The 24,531-nt window shown below is 35.8% G+C and overlaps 1 protein-coding gene across 1 annotated transcript; it reads left to right on the top strand.

Moving 5' to 3' along the window:
* Positions 1-1,063: 1,063 nt before the first annotated feature.
* Positions 1,064-20,429, top strand: LOC137402283 (uncharacterized). Its single transcript, XM_068088777.1, has 8 exons — positions 1,064-1,227; positions 7,083-7,239; positions 7,949-8,132; positions 8,630-8,820; positions 10,467-10,637; positions 12,968-13,076; positions 17,278-18,012; positions 20,287-20,429. Exons 1-8 carry the CDS (start codon positions 1,064-1,066, stop codon positions 20,427-20,429), a joined length of 1,854 nt encoding a protein of 617 aa, XP_067944878.1.
* The last annotated feature ends 4,102 nt before the right edge of the window (positions 20,430-24,531 follow it).

The following is a 24,531-nucleotide window of genomic DNA, read 5'->3' as shown; positions in this document are numbered from 1 at the left end:
CGCAGACTTGCCCAAAATGATGTATGTAGGGAGGCATATGACTCAAATCTATGAAAAAACTATTTCTGTTTCTGTATATTACTAAATTATATCATAAAATATCATAAACTAATAATGATTTCCATTTAATGTTTATATATTTATCCGCTGGTTGCTGTCTGACAAGAAGAACTTATTTAAGGACTAAACAATTATTATACCACCTAGATTAAATGAACAAAAACATTCTATGCCCCTGATAGAGGGCTCATTCGAATAGCCATTCACCATACCTACCGCTGCAATTGAATACGCTTAAATTGGTGAGAGGAATGGCAAGGCATGCCTGACATGAATGTCACAGTGTCAATTACATAACATGATAAAAATGATTCCATAATAGGCCTACTGATGTGGTGGGAAGTTTACATTGCTTGTGATTGATAAAAGTGGACAAACATGTGGACAATATTTTAGGGGTACGTGTCTCTCCAGTATTGGTTCAACCAAATTTACAAATAATTTAAATAACTCATTTCTAAGAGAGAGATACATGCCTTTCCAGATTATGATGTTATGATTTATAATAACTTGATAACTTCCATGCTGCGGTATAGAGTTCATCGCTACACTGGCAGGGTATTTGCAGCCAGACGTAATACATTTGTGTAATAAATAATGTAATTTACTAATTGTTTCCGAATGCTGCTTTCTAAGCTATGAAATGCCACTCAAATTTCGAAAGCGCATCAAACTTTGTAATTAGTTCAAAACAAAAGCTTTCACTAATTTTGGTTATAGCACCTGAAAGTTCCAGCCATATTACTGTACTTCTATATATGTAGTAAGATGAATCTTCGACACATGCATTTTATTTCTAGATTATAATGGCTCAGGCTGTAGCAGATGTTGAGCAGCTCTCGTAATGAGCTCGATTTTGAGTTTTTCAGTATTGTTTAGCATTTGTAGCAGGTACTTGCAGGTGATAATTTCTCTCGACTGCAGACCTTCACACACCTTTGATCATTTAACTTTAAAAACTAAATTTCAACAAATATTGGTTTTGTTAAAGTTGAACATCACAATGGCTGAAGCTCTAGCAGATGTTGAGTGTGAGTTTTGCTGCCGTAAAAGTGACACCATTGTCAGCCCCAAAGTGCTACCATGCAGTCATATTCACTGTATGACCTGTTTGACCACCTACTATGAGAGCAAGCACCTGCTGCTGTGTGGAAACAGTGGATGCGGGTGAGTCTTACTAAATGACGGTTAAACTTAGATTATATAATAGTGCACATAGCCAGGGCTGTGATGCATTAAAACTGCATTGTACCAATGCAGCGCAGTATACAGTAACTTTGCAATCAATTACAACTTTCTAATGCCCAGCTGAAACTTATTGCTACTGGAACTGCATTCTTACTTCAATTTCTTCCTGAGATCCACTGGAGATTTATTCTCATGACGCTCATGAAAGTGAACCTAGCAATTCATGTGCTCTGCATATGCACACTCTTCAAAATCTGAAACTGCACATGTACTGCAGCTTTGCTTTAGTAGGGGTTTGATACTATGGATCAGCTTACACTGCTGACTTTCCAAGTGTTTATACTGCACTGTACAAAATTGTCCTCTGCTGGGTTTAGTAAGTCAAAGAAATTGCTCTATAACTCCCATACCATTTCATGTATTTCATGCAGCATGTATGGTCTGTGTAAGCAGGTGTTATGTTTCTGCACAGAAGCAATTAAATAGAGTATTAAATTAGAGAAATGGTTTATTGCACACTCCAGAGACAACTGATTTGATAACAGAAAACCCAAGTATTTATATGTTTGGTCATAGAAAAGCTTTGTAAAAAGCTACAAGCATTATTAATAGCTATAATGAGACAGTACTATATAATATTAGCTTGTATAAAGCTTTAGCTAAAAAGCATAATGTTTGTTGGCAAAGTACCAATAATACTAGGCACTTGCATGACACCTCCTCACTAAGCTAAAGGTTCTTTCTGGTTCTCTTAGACCTTCGGGGTTTGTCTCTGCTATACTCATCTCCATCAGGTAGACGAGGGTTGCGTGGTCTTCTTCTAGACGGAGGTTGCTCTGTTACAGTTGTAGGGGCTGGTAGTTGCAGTTTTGTCTCCTCTGTTATATCAGGTTTATCTCCAGGGTCTTGATCTTCTTCTGTTGAGTATCTTGGTCTGAGTTGTTCAACATGTCTTCTCCAAGTAGGTCCCTTTGGTACCACTTTGACATTGAGACTACGAGTTCCATATATCTTAGTAACAATGGCTGGAACCCATCTAGGTTGTCTGTTGCGTCTAGGTCCATGATACAAGGCATAGCATGGTGCTCCAAGATTGTAGCTGTGTATCTTGCTAACTGTCTTTTCTGCCGATCGGTTGACTTCTCTGGATTGATGAAACTGTGCTATGTGTGCGGGTGATGGCAATAGGGTGTCAATCTTACATCTCATCTGTCTTCCATTCAGCAGCTGACTGGGAGAGTATCCTGTAGGAAGTGGTGTCCTTCTATAGTGCATCAGGAACTGTTGTAGTGCAGATTTAGGTGAGAGTGACGATTTCTTCATGGCTTGTTTGAAGGATTGTACTAGTCTTTCAGCTGCGCCATTTGTAGCTGGATGGTAGGGTGCTCCAGTGAGGTGAACAATGCTTCTCTCTTGACACCACTGCTGAAACTCTCCTGAGGTGAAGCTGGTAGCATTGTCAGTGACTATGGTGTGAGGGTATCCAAAGTGTGCGAATATCTCCTCTAAGATGTCTGTGGTAGCTCTGGTAGAAGTAGATGACGTCCTGTGTATGCATGGATACTTTGAGTAGGCATCTATCATCACTAGCCATTGGCTGCCCATGAAGTTCACTGCATGATCTAAGTGAAGACGACTCCATGGCTTCTCAGGTAGCATCCAGGGATGTATCGGATACTTCTGTGGAAGCTTCTGGTGTTCAGCACAGGCAGTGCACTGTCGGCTTGTCTCCTCTATATCAGAGTCAATGCGAGGCCAATAGACAGCCGTTCGAGCTAGCTTCTTCATTCTTTCCCTTCCAAAGTGTCCAAGGTGAAGGATCTTTAATACTTCCTGTTGTAACTTGACAGGAATGACTACTCTGTTGCCATATAGAAGACAACCTTCAGTGATAGAAAGTGAATCTGAGATCTTGTGGAAGAGTGACAGCTGAGTCTCCTTCATCTCTTTGTTACCAGGCCATCCTTCTGCTGTGTAGCGCATTACTGTGGCTAGTGTTGGGTCTTTCTTTGTCTCCTTTGCTAGAACATTGTAGTCTGTAGAGTTGAGCTGTTGTCCAATAGTGTGAATAGTGCATACTGTATCAACATCATCCTCATCTTCTCTTGCATCAAACTCTTTATCAGGTCCAACTGGCAGTCTTGAGAGGACATCTGCATTTTGATGATGCTGGGTAGATCTGTATTCTATGGTGTAGTCATACTGATTTAGTACCAGTGCCCATCTTGCTAGTCTGTTGGCTGCTAGAGCTGGAACTCCTTTGGTAGGTCCTAGAAGTGTGAGAAGAGGTCTGTGGTCAGTTACCAAGATAAACCGTCGACCATACAGGTACTGGTGATACTTCTTTAGAGCAAATATGATTGAGAGAGCTTCTTTTTGTATTTGTCCATATTTCCTCTGTGTGCTGGTCAGTGTTTTTGAAACATTGGCTATTGGTCTCTCACTTCCATCAGGATAACGATGAAATAGTACAGCTCCCAGTCCAGTTTCTGAAGCATCACATGAGATTCCAATGTCAAGATCTGGGTTGAAGTGTGCTAAGACACTATCCGTTGATAGCATATCTTTCAGTTTGTTGAAGCTCTTTTCTTGTTCAGTGCCCCACTTCCAGGTCTCTCCTTTGCGTGTCAGTTTGTGCAATGGTCCTGTGAGTTGTGACAGATTGGGTATGAACTTGCTGTAGAATTGTGTAGCTCCTAAGAAAGATCTTAGCTGAGTTAAGTCTGTTGGGACTGGCATCTGTTGTACTGCATCTGCCTTCTTTCCTTTAGTGATTCCCTTTGAAGTGAGTTTGTGTCCCAGATACTCTACTGTAGGTTGAGCAAAACAGCACTTGTCTTTTCTACATCTGAGCCCTCTTTCTTCTAATCTTTGAAGAAGTCGACGTAAGTTTTGTAGATGGCTCTCTGCATTGGCTCCACTCACTAGTATATCATCTAGGTATACTGCTACTCCTGGGAGGTCTTGTGTCAGTTGCTCCATGATTTCTTGAAAATACCCTGGTGCTGAGCTTATGCCAAAGGGCAACCTCTTCTGTAGTAGTACTCCTCGGTGTGTTGATAGTGCTAGTCGTCGTTGACTTTCTGGTGCTAACAATATTTGATTGTAGGCATCTGCTAAATCAATCTTTGTGTAGCAATAGCCTCCACCTAGTTTTCTGATTAGATCTTCTGGTAGTGGGATAGGTTTCCTATGTGTTTCTAGCTGATTATTGATAGTCTTGGAGTAGTCTCCACATACTCTGATCTTCCCTGCAGCTTGACCTGTTGTAGATTTGCGTACAGGTACAACTGGTGTTCCATACTGGTTGAATTGAGTTGGTTCCCATATGCCTTTAGCTACACCTGCTTCGTATGCTTGGTTGAGCTCTTCTGTCAAGGCAATAGGAACTGGTCTGGGTCGGCAGAAGACTGGCTTTGTTGAAGGTTTGAAGTTTATCTTTAGTTCAAAGTTCTTGAGACATCCTAGCTCGTCTTCGAATATTTCTGGAAATTCTTTGCACATCTCCTTACACTTGATTTGTAACCTCCCATCTGGCTGGTTCTCTGTGATTGTTGATACAAGGTTCTGTTGTAGCTTGTCATCAATAGAGATGCCTAGTTGCTGTATAGCAGTTCTTCCTAGTAGGTTGAGATCTTGTACAGCACTAATCACAAATGGCAGTCTGACTTCTTTCTGTGCATCCAATTGGGCAGTTAGCTCACATCTGCCAAGCGTCTCTATGAGATGTCCTGAGGCTGATTTGTAGTTAACTGTAGTAGGTTTTAGGTTTGGCTTTCCTAGCTTCTCCCATATTGATTTACAGATGAAGTTGTCGCATGCTCCAGTGTCCAGTTCAAGTGTGAAGTTGTCTCCCTCCAGTTTGATGTTTTCAGCAAGTTTCACCATCTTGGTTGATGTGCATTCTATCATCTTTACTGGTTTTTCTGCTGCAGATGATTTCTTTTTCTTGCATGCTCTTTCTATGTGACCTTGTTTAGAACAAAAGTTGCAGGTGGCTGCTTTGAATCTGCAGTCATCCGCTGTATGGTTAGTTCGGTCACATCTGTAGCATAGCTTTCCTTCCTTCTGCTTGTCAGGTGTAGAGTTGTTTTTCTGGATTGGTTTGTATCTTGATTTCTGTTGAGCAACCTTGCTGACTTTAGACGACTTTCCATAAACTGTCTCTTTGGCAACTTTAGCTGCTTCTTCTGTTTCCTGTGCTACCTGTATAGCTTTGTTGAAGTTGAGTTCATTGTCCTTGACCTTGAAGAGAGATTTTAGAACTGCTTCATTGTTTACAGAGCAGATAAATCTTGTTCTGAGAGCCTCATCTAATGGATCTGTGATGTCTATGAAGGCACATGTAGTTGCATCTTGACGAATTCTGGCAGCTAACTCTTGAATAGTTTCTCCAGGTTTCCTCTGCATGTCACTCCAATACTTGTAACGCTCTCTAACAATGAAGCGCTTAGGGTCATACTGGTCTTTGAGAAATTCCAGTATTTCATCCATGTCGAGGTCGTTGATCTGCTTGGGTGTTGAAAGCTGAGCTGCCATATTACTAAGCTGCTTGTAGAGTGTAGGCTGTTGGTTGGTGAGAAAAGTGCCAGCAATCTTGTCTTGATGAATAGAATTTGCTGCAATGAATGTGTTGAATCTGTCTATGTAATCTGTTAGTAGCTCTGCTGTTGGGTCAAAACCTGAGAAGGTTGGAACAGCGGTTGCAGCTGTTTCTTGTTTCCGTTGTAGGTTTTGTAGTAGTAGCTCCATCAGTTTCTTATTCTCCTCCATTCTTTCATCTTGCTGACGTCTGTATTCCTCTTGTTGCTGCTTGAACTCCTCATGCTGCTGTTGTCTATGCTCTTCTTGCTGTTGTCTATGCTCTTCTTGCTGCTTTCTCTGCTCCTCTTGCTGCTGTCTCTGGTCCTCCTGCTGCTTCTGCATTAGCTTGATCTGCTCCTCTTGCTGCTGTCTCTGGTCCTCCTGCTGCTTCTGCATTAGCTTGATCAGGTCTGCTACTTCTGCCATTGTAGTGGTGCAATTTTGAACAGTTACTCTTGTAATAAACTAGAACTCTTTGTATCGATTTTATCAATGATAAAATCTGAACAAAACTCTTTGTAACTGTTCAAAAGAGAAATCCTTGTTGCCAATTAGCTTCTGTTATGTTTCTGCACAGAAGCAATTAAATAGAGTATTAAATTAGAGAAATGGTTTATTGCACACTCCAGAGACAACTGATTTGATAACAGAAAACCCAAGTATTTATATGTTTGGTCATAGAAAAGCTTTGTAAAAAGCTACAAGCATTATTAATAGCTATAATGAGACAGTACTATATAATATTAGCTTGTATAAAGCTTTAGCTAAAAAGCATAATGTTTGTTGGCAAAGTACCAATAATACTAGGCACTTGCATGACAGCAGGCATATCATGTTTCAGCAGAATCTGAATAGTTAATAACATTTCAAAGAGACAAAAACTATGTATCAAAATTTCGTGCAAGTTTATCTTTAAGTTAGAAATATATTGTTCAGTTTAAAGACAACCTTAATATTCCTGTATGTTATAATCTTTATGTTTGTCTCAAATGGTATTTAAGAAAAACAGAGACCAGACTCTTAATCCAATGATGTAGTCATATCTACATATTAGCTATTCCAGCTTGAATTTTGATAATAAAACCTCCCCACTCTGACCTATACAGGTGCAGATTCATAGATTGATCTACCACCAGCATACAGGCTTAGAAAAAGACTCACCTATCATAGAATGACTCATATAATTCATCATCTAGCACTGTATGGCCCATATAGCAAATAGTTTATCATTTATGACTAATTATTTGCAGCCAGGTGTTTGAGATGCCACCAGACAGTCTACCATCTTATGACTTGGGTACAGAAAAGACACTCTGTGATGTTTGTCTAAAGAAGAGCTCACCAAGACAGAAAGCTATCAGCTATTGTACTTACTGCTGTAGGAAGTTCTGCCCTGCTCATTTGGAGGTACTAGTGTTTCCTTTTCAGATTCATACATGATAATTAAATCAGGGTATGAGCGGTAGTTTTATGTGAAGCTGTTAGTAGATGTTATTATTTTACATCAAACTGATTTTAATAACCAATTGCTTTTTAGTATCCTACTATGCAAATGCACAAAGATACAATGTGAAGGTAATATGAACTGCAATAAAAAGTTTTTTGCTCATCATCAAAGAATTTACTCATATTTAATTTATAGGCTGGACTTTCTATTTTCACAAACAACAGCTGTTTCTAAAAAAACTTAAAAGGTGGATGTGCAGTAGTATTTTTTAATTCTATGTAACTTCAACTATGGTGAATACGGTCTATTGTGGGTTTTTTAGCCATTTAATGTCTTTGATTTTTTAAACAATGATAACTTATGTTTTAAAGCTGTAATTGTTATATTGTTGTGAAATAATAACTTAGAGAGTCAATATGATGTACAGCAAGAGAACATGCTTTAGTCTGTATCTAAATAACTACTCATTGAGTGTTGGAAATTTAACAACCATCTAAACCTCATAATCAATAAACTCTGGTAAAACCAACTTGATAGGAGTCTGTTCTAAACTACTATTATTATTGTTACATATATATTTTAATGATGACTTGATCCTCAACATTCCGACAATGAAAATATGAGATAGTATCCAAAAGTCACAGTATTGTTTTGACTTTTATACTTCAGTCTCATGATGATACACTTGATGACCATCATAAGATAACAATACTTGAGCACCTGGTTCAACAGCAAAAAGCTAAAGTTAGCCGCTGCCCAAAGCATAAAGACCAACAATATATTCTTGGATGTGGAGTCTGTTATGTGCTCAGCTGCTTGAAGTGTGTTCCTAACTTACCAACCTGTGACACTGGTATGTAGGCTTATTGTAGGTGTGTTTAGGTCTCTAAATATTATTATATTTGTTAGATGCAATATATTAGTTCTAGTATGATATCTATTGGCTCAGAATACCAAATGATTGTCTTTGGTGGTTGCTGTTGTTTATTCACTCACCACAACTTTACTCTCTTCTAGCAGGAAGAAAAAATGCTTTCTTATACACCCTTCTCCATGTTTATTTATCTATTCCTTAGCTTTATCAAAAAGCTGAGAAAGCTACATAATCCTGCAAGCTTGTGTGAGAGGCTTTGCTTCCCAAAGCCTATATGGCTCCCTTAGCCCAAGTTCCTGTAACATAGTCAGGCGAACAAGAGACGCCTGCATATACAACAGTAGCAAGTGTATTCTCTCTTTGTCTGCAAATAATGTAAACAATGTATGAACAAACATATAAATATTTTTACTACTTACCAAAGATGTTATTTGTCATGTATGATCGGTATATGTAAAGTTATCTTCTTGATTTAGGTTCTACACATTCTCTGCTTCTATTAGAGGACCTGGCATCAGCCCTTCTTACAGGCACCATATCTGCTGAGAGTTCAGCTAGGGATGAGCAGTTTGAAGTGTTGTTCAAGCAAATATCTAAGATGGTCTCTGATTATGACAGTCAGACTGAAGACATGCTAACAATGATTCATAAAAAGAGAGATGGGCAGGTTAGTGAATTAGCTCAGTCCATGTTTGTGTTTAATTATTTTCTGCACATTTTGCTTTGCATTTTAAACTCATTTTTTGTTTTCTCTGTTATACATCAATAATAGAATAGTGAGAGATATGGAATTGTTTGTAATGAAAATCTGGTTCAATACAGAAATCTCACTCTGACATATTCTCTATTTCAAGAGAACAACAGCTAGCTGAAGTTAAGTTGACTCAAATTGTATATCTAAAAGATTTCATTTCATGGCGTGTGCTGACCTTGAAATATATGTTGGTAGATTTGCACTAGAATTTAAGATTGAAAGTTTTGAACAATCTCCCTTAATTCACTTTTTTGCTGTTTTCAAAAGGAAAAACCTAGACTTGAGTTTTTCATCAAATATCTGTACAGTGACTGTATCAGTATTGGTTTGTATCGAACATTTTCTCATTTTTATTTCAGTCTTACTTAGCTTATGGTTCTTGGCTATGGTAATTCTACATTGATATAGGGAACGCATACGCTCAAGGGCATCTCAAAATGATTTTTTCTGTTTTTCAAAAGCACGGTTTATTAGGCAATATTAAAATAATAAAAACGTTTTGTTCCGTCTAAAATAAAACTAAAGTAATAACTGTATCCTTAATATACCTAAAATTATAATGTCTGCCTAACTTTTCGTTTAATGTTTGGTTAAAATATAGTTTTTTATGAGACTAAAACTCACCCCCGCGACATTCAGTATGATATATCGATAATCTGACGCCTGCACTGATCAATCATCTTTAAGTATTTCCAAAAAGTTGTACCTATTCCTTGATGTTCGTTGACACACAATCTCACGCAGTAAATTAAATATTGCACGTATCCATAGATATATTGGCATGCACTGTTTTCTCTTTATTTTTAGGCTAACTGTAGTTATAGCATCACAATTACACATTCAATTGTGATGCTATAATTGCAACAGCGTTATAGTAATTCATACCGTGTTTAATAATTCATGCCAACTTGTTACTTTACGCCATGTGAAAGGTTGTATGTAGCTCGAAACAAAAGCTTTACATAAATTTGTCAGGGATAGCGGAATTTACATTATGGGAAGTACACCCTATGGGCTTGTCAGTTGTAGTTGCTGAATGGGGCCAGCTGTGATGACCAATGTCAATATACTTTATTGAGTATGTTGGGGTGACTGGGGTCAATTTAATTGGTTAAGTAAATCAACACCTATACATTTGCTGTATTATACATAGGTGTATTAATATAAATTGTTTGGGCAATTTGTCGCTTAGAATCATCTACAGTTGTAACATAGAGATAATATGGAGAATGGTAGAGAACCCTATGCATATGGTTGGTATTATCAAAGTGGATGTAACAATAATGCATTAAAATATTAAACAGGATATTATGAGATTTAGGGTTGTGCATGTAACTAGAGTGATGACATCATTAATTCAATAGTGGTGTCATTATTACTATTATTATAATAATGAGCAGAAAGCAGATAATTTTTATTCAGATTAAAACTAACTCTGTATACCTTTGAACTGCTTGAACAAAAAGTGAGTTTGCAACTTTATATATACATGAATAGAAAAACATTTTGGTGTACCGTTTATATTCATTTTTTTGTATCAGATTTGACCATGACTGTAGATAAACTCACTGAAGGAGCAGTATGACGAAATAGAAAAGAAGGTGCTTGAGAACAGACAGAAGTCTAAAGTACAGATGACTGATTTTCTGGAGGATGTTGTTCTCGACAAGTGGAAAAGTCTCAGAAACTACAGAGAAATGTTGGAGACTAAAATCCAACATTCTCCACCAGTAAGTAAATAGTTGGATATATATAGTAGAACATAAGAGTAGTAGTGGCCGCCTTATAGAGATGTATCTAATACTGAAGTTGTAAATGAAAGGTCATGCCATCATACCATTCTTTATATAAGTATTGTTACATATAACATGGCTGGTAACTTCATTTATATATATATCAATTTCACAGCTATGTTATATTCACAGCTATGTTCTAAGTATTATTACTTATAATATAGCTGTGAACTTCATTTATATATATAAATCAAAGTGTTTATCTGTCCTGGTTCTTCTGTCCAGTTATAACGGTAAGGTTTTTTGTAACGAAAAATCACCTTCATACCATATTCGTACGGTGTGTGGTGCATAATGACAATGTTATACAAACCTTTTGCTTTGTAATACGCAACACGATGTTTTTGCTTTCACTATCCAACACTTTTTGCGCCATGCGATAACAATAGAAATTTTGAGTATTTCGAGTTCGTATTGCTGAATAAATCGAAATAATGAAGATGCCGATACGCTGTTTGCCAAAATTCCTTCAGCCAACGTTTGAAAGAGATAGCTCGCTTGGTCTCTCTCATTTCAGCATTATTTGTTATTACTTATAGTATAAACTAACCTGGAAACAGAAAAGTAATAAAATTTTAGATGAAGACAAAGTTGAAGTCTAGTAAAATAGATATTAGAACTTAGATTTAACTAAGGGATTAGTAAGCTAATATCATTTAAATTCAATTTAACATTTATGTTATATGTCTGTCTTAAAGGTAAGAACTCCTTACAGCAAATACTACACATGGTTTATTGTAACGTAACATTTTATAGCAGCTCACAACCCCTAAACACACTAAATACACTAAGGTTAGTGTAGGTAACTATAGTTACTACAATTAACACATTATTTTGTTGATATTTTCAATATAACCAGTGTGTATATTAAACTTTGATGATTTCTACCAGGGATTATTGGCATTAGATAATTACTATGAGTTTAAATAAATACTCGTCTAAATGAAATGTTTGCCTGACGAGGCCAATAGTAATACTTTTTAAAATCATATGGCAAGGATTCATTTGTGTATTAATTATTATTCCTTTTTGTGTATTTACAATTTTTCGAAAGCTGTTTTTTAACATTACAATGTTCTTTATTTGTAATTCTAAAATGTTCTGTTTTAATTTCAAATTTCCTGTTATGCCTGTTATTTCTGGTTTGGGTAAATCTGCCAAAGCTAAATGCTTATCGTTTGGGCGACTGTATTCTCTGGATCAGGAAATGCCTCTACATTTTCTTTTCATTCGGTCAGACAAAGTATAGTACATCAAAAGTTTAACCTATTGTTATGTCATAAAACTGTTGTCTGAGCTGGAGGGGCCAACTCTGTGAGCACCAGCATAGTCAGACAAAATCTTCTTATTAGGGCAAGAGTGGCGGCTTTCAAAAAGCTGAGGGCACTGGGAGCTATCATGAACAAAAGGGGTGGAGCCTATTGAAGAATGACATACTGTAACACCTCTAATTCAATGCCATGGCACTCTATTTTTCAACCCTTCTCTCAGAGTGGCCGTCAAATAGAGGTGGCGTTTGATTAGACGTTTTACGGGATATATAGAAATTATTTAAAGTTTGAGTAGTCTTAATGCATCCAGTATGCTTGTTTCTGCTTCAACTTATAAATAAATATATTATATTAAATAAACACTTGGTTTGTTGGGCTATCTGATACATTCTGTGGAGAGTAAAGGGCTGATGAAGTCCATTACAAAATTATTTTTACGCATCTTCCAAGAGGTACCAGTATCATTCATCAAAACTTTGAATACAACGAGCTTCAGCTGCAACAGAAACCTCTTTTATACACACACTTCTATGAACTCCTTTTGTATGTTTTTAATTCATCTGAACTATGCCTCAAAATGTTTTTTTATGATATGAAATTTTAAAGTTACAATTTTATATGATGTATGTGTTAAATAAAAATAACTTTTTATTATCGTTCACACTAATTACATTTTGTACTTGTACAAAGATATTTAGCAAATACTCCCGTTTAGTAGGCTACAAAAAGTTATATTATAACAACACTGAATATATTTATGTTTTTAAAAGATCAAGAAAAATCAGTCAAGTTTAATAAAATGAGCACAAAGTGGAAATGTTCCATGAACAAACAGCTTAACTTTTTTTAAATATTCGTAAGCTATGCTAATCAGCTAAAAACCTGAACATTGTATTCTTTGCTTTAAACCACATTTGTTTTTTCTCACAGTAGCTTATACACATGCTGTTGGTCTATGTCTAGGTTATAACAGTTTTTAATAAATCAAACATGTAGGATGACATTGTGAGAGGGTTCAAGGAGCTGAAGGAACAGATGGACAAATTTATTGTGGAAGAGTTGCCTAGACTGGAAGTGGGAGGACAACTCCAATTAAGGCAAACAGGTATGCTGAAAGAATAAAAATAAATGATAAAAATTGTAATCTATAGTAAGACTTCAACCATATTATTTATGTTAAAGATGAGTCTAAAGTAAAATTGTTACGTGTACAAGTGAAGAAGCGATCTTTGGTAATTGCTTTGAAGGAATATTGTGGTCAAATACATTTTAGCTACTCAGAGCCATATACTGTAGCTTCACAGAGTCCCGCGACCAATGGAAGTGTATATGGGAGCTCACTTGTTTCCAAGCAAACAGGATGCGCCCAATATTTTAATATAAGCTATAATGGAGGGGCCTCAACAAAAATTAGTCAAAAAACAACCAACAAAAATTACTCCCATTGACAGTCGCTCTGAAGTTGATTGTTGTATTATACACCATTTGAACGAGGGCAGAAATTGCTACAAGAAACTACAAAGGGTTTTATGTATCAAAAAATAGTAAATGCAAAAAATTGAGAAATTGAGAGTGAAGTAAAATATTCCAAAATAGATCAGTCCGTTGATCGATGTTGTTGGGAAACAAGCGTTTCTGTTTCCAGTTTTTGTCGCAAGACTCTGTGAAACTACATGGCTTTGAGCCAGCCGGGGCATGGCTCTCGTGAGGGATTGGGAGAGAGCCTTGGACACATGGCAGCACGCGAGGAAGACAACTCTAAAAGTCGACTTTTGCAGTCACTAATATCACAATCGTTATTTCCGAAGGAGTATCATGTGACAGTCTTTTTTATGATCTTCGCGAGTATTATGTATTATTTTTAATCTGAATTGGCAGCAAACAAACGCTGGTTGGTAAGTATGAAATGTTGGTTGCATAATAAATTAATCACAGGAGTTATATTATTTTGTTTGTTTAATTAATTAGGTTTTTATTTAATTATAATCAAAAGTTAAATCAATTGAATAAAAGATTTTCACATTAACAATACAAACGAATAGCAATAGAACAACAAAAATGAATCGCACGCTGCTAATAAAAAAAAGTATATGAAGTAAAAAGTAATATGTTTTATTTTACTTGCAAGTATTGTGATTACTCGCAACAGTTATTATGAACAACTCAGACCCACCTGATGCTAAACGGTGCCATCTGAAGGCAAATACTCTTTCCGAAGCCAGTAGGAAGAGCTATAAATTACTCAAAACCTGTGATGACATGTTGTAAAGCTTGAGACTGTTTTGGTATCAGCGTGACTATGCCTAGCTTTGATAGATGAATTTTGAATAGCTCCATTTTTTATCATGATATGAAATGAAGCTGCAAATGTCAAAACGCAAGACAATAGTAACCTATGGTTCTTATCGTTTTGTTATCAAACGGGGTATTACATAACTACCCAGCCTATCAAAAACATAGGACCTTTCACTAGATCAAGTCACATTACCGTGATGATAGGCTTTTAAACGTTCCACATCTAATACATCGTGAGATCTGAATCTATCGACACGCTTTCATTAGTATCAGTCTGAGCGTCATATGTAACATATGTCGCTCGTTTCGCAGAAGTTATCTTACCTTTTTTCGCTAGGTGTCCCAGGCTCTCTCTCCCAATCCCCACGAGAGCCATGCCCAGGCTAGCTTTGAGCTATACAAGCTCGATGTGACAAGTGAAATTATGCAGAAAATTGCACAGGTGTTAAAGGTAGGACAAAGGATGAGTCAACAATGACTACTAGAAGAAAAAGCTCAATTGACCTATCTGCAAACTAATTTACTAAATAGGAATACCCTACAGGATGAAAATATTCGTTGGTCATAAAAATTCGCGATTTCGCGAACAGTCAATCCGCGAATTATTAAATTCAGTGAATAATTAGTTCTATTTTTAATCACAAGAGAGAATAACTACTGCATCAAATTGAAAACTAGTCGCTAGCCTAGTTTTTAATGTAAATACTAAACGTAATTGAGTTCCAAAACATTTTTAAAATCATTGCCTGAGCTTTGAGCTAACACCATTGGCAATGCATCACATTTATTTACAAAATTATTCGAGGTTGTCACAAGATAGGCAGAATGGCGTCATCGCGAAAATAGCCCATAGGCAGAAGTACTAAACGTAGCCGAGTTCCAAAACTTCTTTAAAATCATCGCCAGGCTTCGAGCTTTATTGCCGTTGCGTCAAACTTTACAAAATTATTCAGTTTTTACAAGTTATTTGGCATGGCTTCAGCATAGCAAAAAAGCTCTCCTAGTCTTTCTACATTAGAATCAACTTCATCAATCTCTAATACCGAAGTCAAGGACGATCATGATTCTGATCTGGACATTATGGTATGTATTTGATTTGCAGTGCAGATACGTTTTTCCATTATCAACTGCATTAGTTAATTCTTTTGTTTAAAAACTGATCGCTTTCATCAAATACTTCAGCTATTGTTTTTGTACTTCCTCAACACTCGTTAATATTTTTTCTTTTTTGTGTTTACTGCAGATTGAGAATGAAACAACCTACTCCGATTACGAAAACTAGAGACAAGTAGTAATGTTCATCAAGACAGGAATATCGGCAGAGAGGCAACCAGTCAACCTAGACCCCTTCATCGACAACAACTCCTTGATATCGCTGTAGCAAACATGATTAAATTATATATTTTATTTCATGTATAGATATATTATAATTTATTACAAACTTTAGTGTACAAATAAAATATATCAAATACAAATAAAATTTTACAAAAGATGAATGGAGTAAATATAAACAGTTTAGTCTATATGGCGGTTGTTTAGCAATAAAATTAAACTGGTACTCTTGATATGTGAATACTAGCGTGTAATGGTGCTTTCTGACTAGTTATTTTACTAATAGCAGATCTGGCGCTGTCAATGTTTTGGGTAGGTGTCGAAGGCGATTCTCTCGCTACTACATGGCTGGTAAGGAAGTTATCATCAGAACTCTCCTCATGGCTTACTATTGCAAAGTTCTGCCGGTTGGCCAAAGATTTGTGCTCGTAAAGGCGTTTTTGTTCCTTTTTCAAAAACAGATATATTCTTCTCGTAAGTAGCTGCGGTCACTTCAACCTCAATTTCCAGACCTCCCTGAATGATTGGTGATCTTCTAAAAATGACATCTACCAACCGTGCAATCATTGTTCTTCGGTGTATGATGAAAGATCTCTCTCTCACACTAAAACAAAAAATGAAGCAGTAGAGATGGAAAAAAAAAACGGTAGTATTGCAGTTTACCGAAGAACCAGAGTAAAATTCAACTAATTTAGTAAATGTAAAAACTCATTACTTACCACAAGTTGTTGGCTTATCAAAGGCCTCTAAAGCGATGAATATTCGTGAAAACCTCTGGACGCAGCAAAAATTGTTTACCGTAGAATAGCATGATCGCCTCGCGGTTGTAAGCTAAATATAAACCGGAACACTCGGTGTGCGCATGCGTAGTAATAACTATTATTAGCCGCAATAGAGTTAACTTTTCCTAGAGAGCGGCAGTTTTCAGCCGCGAATAAATTCATCCGCGAATATGCATGAAAAGACAATTTTCGCGAAATATAACTCCGCGAATAAATTCATCCTGTAGGGTATGTGATAAAAATAGGCAATATTTTCTCTCGATCTTTCAATAATTAACAAAACTTCACAATTTATCCCATATTTGCCTGCATGTTAACAGAAATGATAAGCACAAGGGAAATGCAGGGATATGCACACTCTACACTCAGGCTATGATATTACATAAAGAGATGCCATTACATTATCTTTGCGCGCATAGCTAATAAAAATTGTACAGTCTCTACATACAAGCTTCAGTCTCAGGCTAAATATATTAGAGACACTGTTAAAAGTTTTTGTGTGCTGAGCTAGTAATGGTTATTCAGTCTCTAGATGCATGATCTGCTCTCAGGCTAAAACATCATAGAAACACTGTCACAGTATCTCTGTTTATATAACTTGCATTTTTGCTACTCCAAAACATTTAGCACCGCCAAATTTTAGTCAGCAATTAAAAGAATATGCATTTTCATTATTCTTATTATTATCATATTACACAATTTAATATGTTAAAATTTATAATACCCTGCATAGATTATTTGATCCAATGAGTAATCAAGTAATTATTTAAATTAAATGAGTAATTAAGTAATCTTTCTTTACTCTATTCTATGATGTTGTGCTGCGCTGCCAAAATACTAATATTATATTACACCTTGTAAGTATGTAATTATGTTATTATATTAATAATGTTTCAGGTGAAAAGCGTGAGATTGAGTTGAAGATTGTTTCAGCTGATGACATAGTAGTTAACAGTAACCTGCACTCTGTAGTTCCTCAACAACCACAACTTCCTTTATTCCCTCCTCCAAAGTCTATAACTCTACTCAAATCCATAGATCTAACATCACCTCCTGTATCAGTATGTCAGCATGAAGGAGTTACATATGTTGGATTGAATAATGGTACAGTCAGTAGAATTGATAGCAACTACAAGCTGCATGACTCGTTCATCTCTACGTCTGGTCGTGTTGAGTCCATCAGCCTCCATGAGAACAGACTATACATATTGTCTCGTAGTAAACCTCACACAGTATGTGTCTATGATCTGTCAGGACAAGTGATCACAACCTGGCAGCACCCTCCTCATGACAATTACTCTAGCATGCTGACTGTAGCAGCAGGGAATGTAGTTGTTGCTGATCCTCCTAACAAGAGACTAACTATTTATTCTCTCACTGGTGAGACTCTGCGTAACGTCAGCTGCCCTCTCTTGAGTAATCATCGGGTCACGATATGCGCTGGACATGGTGATGATGTCCTCATAGCTGACCATAAGACAAAGAAAGTCTTCAGATTTAACATCACCACTAGGAATGTCATGTGGACTTTCACCCATCCTGATTATCCACAAGGTATGGTGTGCTATGGAGACTACATACTGGTAGCTGCATGCGACAGCAGTATCATCTACACACTCAGCTATGCTACAGGTAAGTTGTATGTATGAGGTGCTGGTTAGTAATATTTATTGAGAGTTTCATGTTGGCTTCAATAATACAAAGTGATTATTAAGTTGTTCTGTCAGGATCAGTTCTTATCAAGTATTTCATAATTTAGTAAAGATAGTAATTTAGAGCTTTTTTCACGAAAATTTATTAAAAATTTAGAAAATTCTTAGCAATTCAGTTGCAAATAATTTTAAATACATCATCACTTCATTTATGATATTTAAAATTAAATTAAATTATGTTATAAACTTACACAACTTGAGTAAAATATCATGGAGATAGTTCCTTTGGTTCTTCTCTAATGTAAAAGACATGGAAAGTAGTTGATTGTTTATAACTAGTTCACAGGCACTCCCATATATTAGATATTTAATGTATAATTTCCTATCTGTAAATTAATCTTATACTACATATAGGTTTGTGCAAGTAACCAAAGAGATAACAAAAAAAATAGCAAGTAACAAAAAAAATGTGACAACTTTCTTCTAATAAATTTGGCAAACGTCCAAATGAAAGTCTTATCAAATGTTTTATCAAGCAAGCAGGCCAGTGCCCAGGTACTGGCTTTATGCTTGTTCCTTAAAGGTTGACATGCAACAAAGTTCACATTACAGTTATTTGATATGAAAAGATTCACTATGTCTTGCTCTGTTGTGTTGTAGGTGCAAAATATGTGGAAATGTGATTACAAGCTCTTAAAAGCTCAAAAACGAACAGTTAATCGCAGCCACACGAGACCGCCGTAGTTTGGATTCTCTTTCAAAAACGGCTCAAATATGACGTAGCTGTGGTAGATGGTTTCTGTTTACACTTTTATGTAACCTTATTCGTCGAAATATTTTCTCAAATATACTTCACGCATTCAATAGAGCCATGTCTATTGTTCTTACGCATCTGTTTTCGTCATTGTAATGCTGTCATTTTTAGCAGGGATATCTTAAAACTTACCATAAAAATTCCTTTTATTTATTTAGCCTTAGCTTGAAGGAGTACATATTAATGTCTGACAATCATGACGAGCCTGTTGGTCACTTGTAATAATCAAAATGTGTTGTAGAAATTATTTGCGAAGTATTGAGTCACATGATCAGATTATGACTTGCCGATTAGCCCTAACCGAAACAAAGCTGTAAAGTAGCGAGCATCTATATTAATTTTGATATGGGGTCTTCGGTAAAACCCGAAGTGTTTGTCATAAACTAGTGCTATGATAAGTTTAATATTGAGCTTTTTATTGGCTTTCAATTCACATGAGAAAATCATGTGACAAGACAATAAATAAATTCCATGACTACGTCAGAGAAATAAAGAGATTCCAATCTACGACGGCTTTTCGTTTTTGAGCTTTTAAGAGCTTTTAATCACATTTCCACATACTTTGCACCTACAACACAACAGAGTAAGACATGGTGAATATTTTGTTGCCAAATAACTGTAATGTGAATTTTGTTGCAAGTCAACCTTTTAAGGATACAATCAATCCTTGAATTGCACCTTAATATAAACTTTAACATATCTGTAGTGATAAAAATTGACAACTGACAATCAAAAATTGTTTGATTTAGCAGCATTTCATTGGTTTTGATGCTTGTTTACTTTTAGAAATTTTCGATTGTGGAATAAATTAGTTTAAAATACTGTAAATTCTTATGAAAACATGATCATCATCCTATGCCTATTCGTCATGAAAAAGGGTCATGTAAAGCAATAGAACAATTATACAAATGAATGTTACAGTAACATATATAGTTGTCATGTAAAAGGTGTGCCAGGGATGGTAGCTACAACAAATGACTCAGCCACACCCACCCACATTTTGGAGACTATGTTTTTGTTTTCGGCTTTACGACTGCTCATTAGCAAGATGAGGCTCTTTCGGATGAATTTCTTCCAGAAACACTATTTTCTCGAGTTGATCAATTGTTTTAAAACTAATCAACATAGTTACAGTTAAACTGTATCAAGGTAGTTATTGTTTTTTTCTTTCTAAATTGTGGCCTACAGATAAATTCACTTTTTCTCAAATAGAACTTGCTATTTATCTCGTTTTAGCAAAGTGGAAACAAATTTGTTCGCTATGACTTATAACATTATAACATTATAATTATCAATTAGAATTGCATTATCTTTTTAATAAAAGCACAGTCCTGTTCTCTGTGGAGTAATTATCCATGCAAGTATACAAGCATATAACAAGTGTAGACGTGATGATTGTACAGTAATAATAATCAAGATATTCATATACTTTTATTACAGGTGGGAAAGTAACAGAGATGAGAGATGATGCTATTGGTGGTCTCATCAGCTCTATCCATAGCTTGAGTGTCACTGGTAACACCTTGGTTGTACCTCGGTATTATACTCAGAAGCTGCTCTTCTTTAAACTGAGTGAGAAATAAGGACCACATTCTTATTAATCATCATATAACAATTTTCATGATCAGGTTTCATCAAGACTGACTACTCTACAGTAAAGTTATACTAACAGTATCATTAATATTGTCATCATATTTTATCTTCTATCAACTTTCTTAGCTAAATGGCTGAATGTATGATTTTTTTGAAACTGATTATTTAGATGCAATGTTAAGGTGGGCAGAACATACTACTTGTTTGGTTTTATGTCACGATATTTCTTTCTAAAGTATTATATTTCTGCTCTTACCTTAAATACACATTTCTACATAAAGTTAATATACTTTCGTGATCATCAAATTATATATAAACAATGAGGCTGATAAACATATTCTATTATAAGGATGATTTTAATAAGATTCCTGTATGGTGATTAATACCCCTTTTTATTTATGTTTTGTTGCATGTTACTAAATAATACTTGATGTGTAATTTTAATAGATGACAATTATTATGGACAGAAGTTGACATCGCTATTGGGCATGAGCATGGAAATGAACGCGAACAGGAAATTGAGGACTAACTTTGAAAAAAAGTTTTTTTTCCTATAATGTAACCACAGCATTTTAGTTAGACCGCCACAAAATAGCTTCTTCACTCAGAACTTAGGCTATCTCATAATTAAATATTAACATATTCAATCAGCATAAGCCTAAGTTTTGCTTTACTTAACTCAGCATGAATATTTTGAGAGAGCAGACAATTCCAAGTAATAAAAGCTGCCCTCTCACCCTGACAACCACGCCGGTTACAGAGAATTGCCTGACTAACACAAAAGAAAACAAAGAGAAGACAATATCTGTAAGAACTCTGAGTGTACACAACTTGCTTGATGTAAGCTAGAATATCAAGTTAATTTGACTAGCAAAAAGTCTTTGGTCAATTGTTGGTCAATTCAGTAACTGACTCTGTCATTTATTGGTGGTCTTTACATTTTCTTTGATAGTCAAATAGGAAAAAAATTAAATATTTTCCGGGTTAAAGTCAAACTAAAAATAGCTGTCGGAGAATTACAGATTGAATGTCCTTACATGGGAGATAGTTTGAACGGAGCATGTTTTTAGTATGCGCAAATGTGACTGAGGTGCCTTGTCTCTAGTTATAAACTATCTGGCAGTTATTTTTGTTACTTTTATATCTTTACATATAATATGAGGCATTATCTCATTCTAACATAATAAGTTCATACACATTTGTTCCCACATACGTACACCTACACAAACATGCGCATACAAATGCCCAATCACACGCACAATCACATGCATGAGTACGCACACACATGCACATGTGCACACACACTCATATGCACACATGAACACACTCAGGTTCACGAACACGATCACTCACATGTAGTACAAACTTTTACAATTAAATTCAAATGCATATACAAAGCTTTAAATAAACTGATGCTTTGTTTGGTATTTCCAAATTGGAATTTAAGTTCTCATCCAAAGGCTTAAATGAACAAAGCGAGCATGTTGTTTTATTTTTCCAATGGTAATGCAATTGGGAATCATATTTGTTGTCTATGTCTTATGCTTCAGACTAAGTTCCTTGAGCCTGTATATATTTCATTTGATAAACAACCCCAAAAGGTAAAACTTTATATGAAAGTGGCTAACATATATGTTATTATTTGGTCTCTTGAAGTTTAGCATAGTACTTACAATGGTTTTTCAAAGTACAATCAAAGACTGTTTGTTTATTGGATTAAAAACAAAATTTATGAAGATACTGTATAGTATGTAATGTATTTTATTGTGACCTTGGACCACCTGATCAGCTCTAAGCCAATTTAATTCAAAGGAACGCAAATACATATAAATAGAATAAAAAATTGTTTTAGGTTTTTTTTAGTTAAATTATAAACTATAAGTTGTGAATGCAGAAGAACAACTGGGATATGCAGAGATTGTCTTGTCCTGCAAGTTTGCATGATGTAATCTACTACTCCTTAATTCTCACATATTATTAATAGATTTAGTATTATGGCTAGCATAGAAGGTTTAACTCATTCTTGATATTTTGTCATTGTTGTCAGTGTATTACCTGTTATTTCTAGTACTCAAAAGCACCTGCCTGACATGTCAATCAACGACCCTACTCATTTCTTCATTGGCTTATTAAATAAATGACTTCATCATCTCCTTTGGTTTTTCCCAATTCAAATAACGCATTTAAGACAAATGATTAAAGTTGAAAATAAAACAGGTAAGACAGATGATTAAAAAACTCACCACGTTTTATTCTCTGCCAGCTGATTTTTCTAAATTTTCAATTTATATAAAACCACTTGGTTCAGAGGAATTTACTGGACTGATTTAAAAAAATCAACGAGTAGCTGCAATGCTGATTGAATTCCATTTATAGTATCTCTTCAAATGACAGGAAGTACTACATGCATAAACCTTAGAAACTTTACGTATGTCAAAGAACACTAGCTAAATTTTAATTAGTTAGCTCAACTCTAATTCTTGTAATTTGCTCTGAATCACATATTAGATAGTCTTAAACTCGCCTTATTGCAAGTTTTTAATGATTTGAAAGCAGATTATTGTCTTGTGTACTAGAAAAGTAAGATCACAGTCTGCTATGTTTATAAATGTTGTGTCTTAGGTGTTACGCAAAAAACATCAAAAAATGGTGGAAAAGAGCCGACAAATGGTCTACTTTTCTAAACATATTGTGACATGCTACGCATGAATAAAGACGACCATGCAGTCATCTGAGCCTTGATCTGAGAATACCCTTGTTAGCTGCTACCTTTGTAGCTTCATGGCAAATTCTAATTCTTACATATCTGAAGGTGATAGTTTTAACTAGCATCTCAGGGGCGAGCTTGACTTTCATGGTCTTATTTTTCCAGTTCATGGGGCGTTTTGTCAGCTTGTTAGCAAGTCTTAGCCTGATATCTTTTTGGAGTTTATGAAAGTTTTCAATGTAGATATACATCACCTTCTGGAGATGTATACCTACATTACCTTTAGTCTATATCACCTTCTGCGGATTTAAATCTCCGCAAAGTGCCCAGTGATTTCCTCGCTAACTTTAGCATGTGTACCAGGTCCAATGTAACATACACTTTGTGATTCATCATTGGGTGTGGAAAGTATGGCTTTTCTGGGATTTCAGCACCTAGTTTTTCAGAATGGTGAGGTTTTCTTGTGCGCCATCACAAGTTATGTTTATAATCCTGATAACATGTTCGGTGGTAAGGCGTAGGCACTGCTGTATCAGTTGAGACTGTAAATCACTGTCAATCTTGTTTACATAGAAGTAGCCAATTGGATTTTGTACACCGCCCCTCACTGAAACAAGAAGAAATACCAGTGACTCTCTAACTAACTTAGTTTTGTCCCCAGTGGTAACATGGCTCTGTACAGAGTCGGTTGATTTCTCCAGACTAAGCTGCTTTCAGATCCTAATACTATATATCACAAGACTGTATACGTTAATTGCACATGTCTTTTTACTGATGATTTCAATGATATTTGTTAAGAAACCAAGATAACATTCTACAGACTCGAGCCAGCGTCTTAAAGTTCGTGGATTATGAAGTTTGAACAACGCTCTGAGATAGGCATATGCTTTTGGAGAATAGTAGTACATGATGACAACAAACTCTTTAATTTTTGGACTGTAAACCATTTTGGTTTTGGTTTTTGGCTTCATTTTTTACTAGCTCTTGCAGACAACAATCTATTGAGTAAATTTTAGCGCTTTGGAGTTTATGTCATTTTCGCAGTAATGTAAGAAAATTCTATCCACTATCGAGTGAATCAACTTTTTATGTCGGCCTAAGTGTTTTTCTTCTGATGGAAAAGTGTGGAAACTGAATTTACTGTCTTTTGCTGGAGTATTAGAACACCCAAACGCACAGCAAAAGTTTCCATTTTTTTGCCCTGCAAAATAAGCAGTAAATAATCAGCATTCTTATGAGACCATAAAAAGAGAATCTTTTTGCTTGGGTTTAGCTACACTCCTGTGGTGATAGCACAGCCATCTCCATACTCATTTACTAGTCTATGTCCACCTGCCATGTTGATGAAAACCTTCATGAAATGGGCAACACTTTGTCTACTTCGC

This window comes from Watersipora subatra, chromosome 8 (assembly GCF_963576615.1).
Source record: "Watersipora subatra chromosome 8, tzWatSuba1.1, whole genome shotgun sequence".
Classification (NCBI taxonomy): Eukaryota; Metazoa; Bryozoa; class Gymnolaemata; order Cheilostomatida; family Watersiporidae; genus Watersipora; species Watersipora subatra.
Note: the sequence above shows the minus strand (reverse complement) of the source record. Positions and strands in the feature narration are given on the sequence as shown.

Excerpts from the sequence above, each read along its gene's own strand:
- LOC137402283 (XM_068088777.1), top strand. The coding sequence starts at position 1,064 with ATGGCTGAAGCTCTAGCAGATGTTGAGTGTGAGTTTTGCTGCCGTAAA. Across the intron at positions 1,228-7,082 it reads TGTGGAAACAGTGGATGCGG|CCAGGTGTTTGAGATGCCAC; the intron begins GTGAGTCTTACT and ends AATTATTTGCAG. Across the intron at positions 8,821-10,466 it reads ATAAAAAGAGAGATGGGCAG|ATAAACTCACTGAAGGAGCA; the intron begins GTTAGTGAATTA and ends CCATGACTGTAG.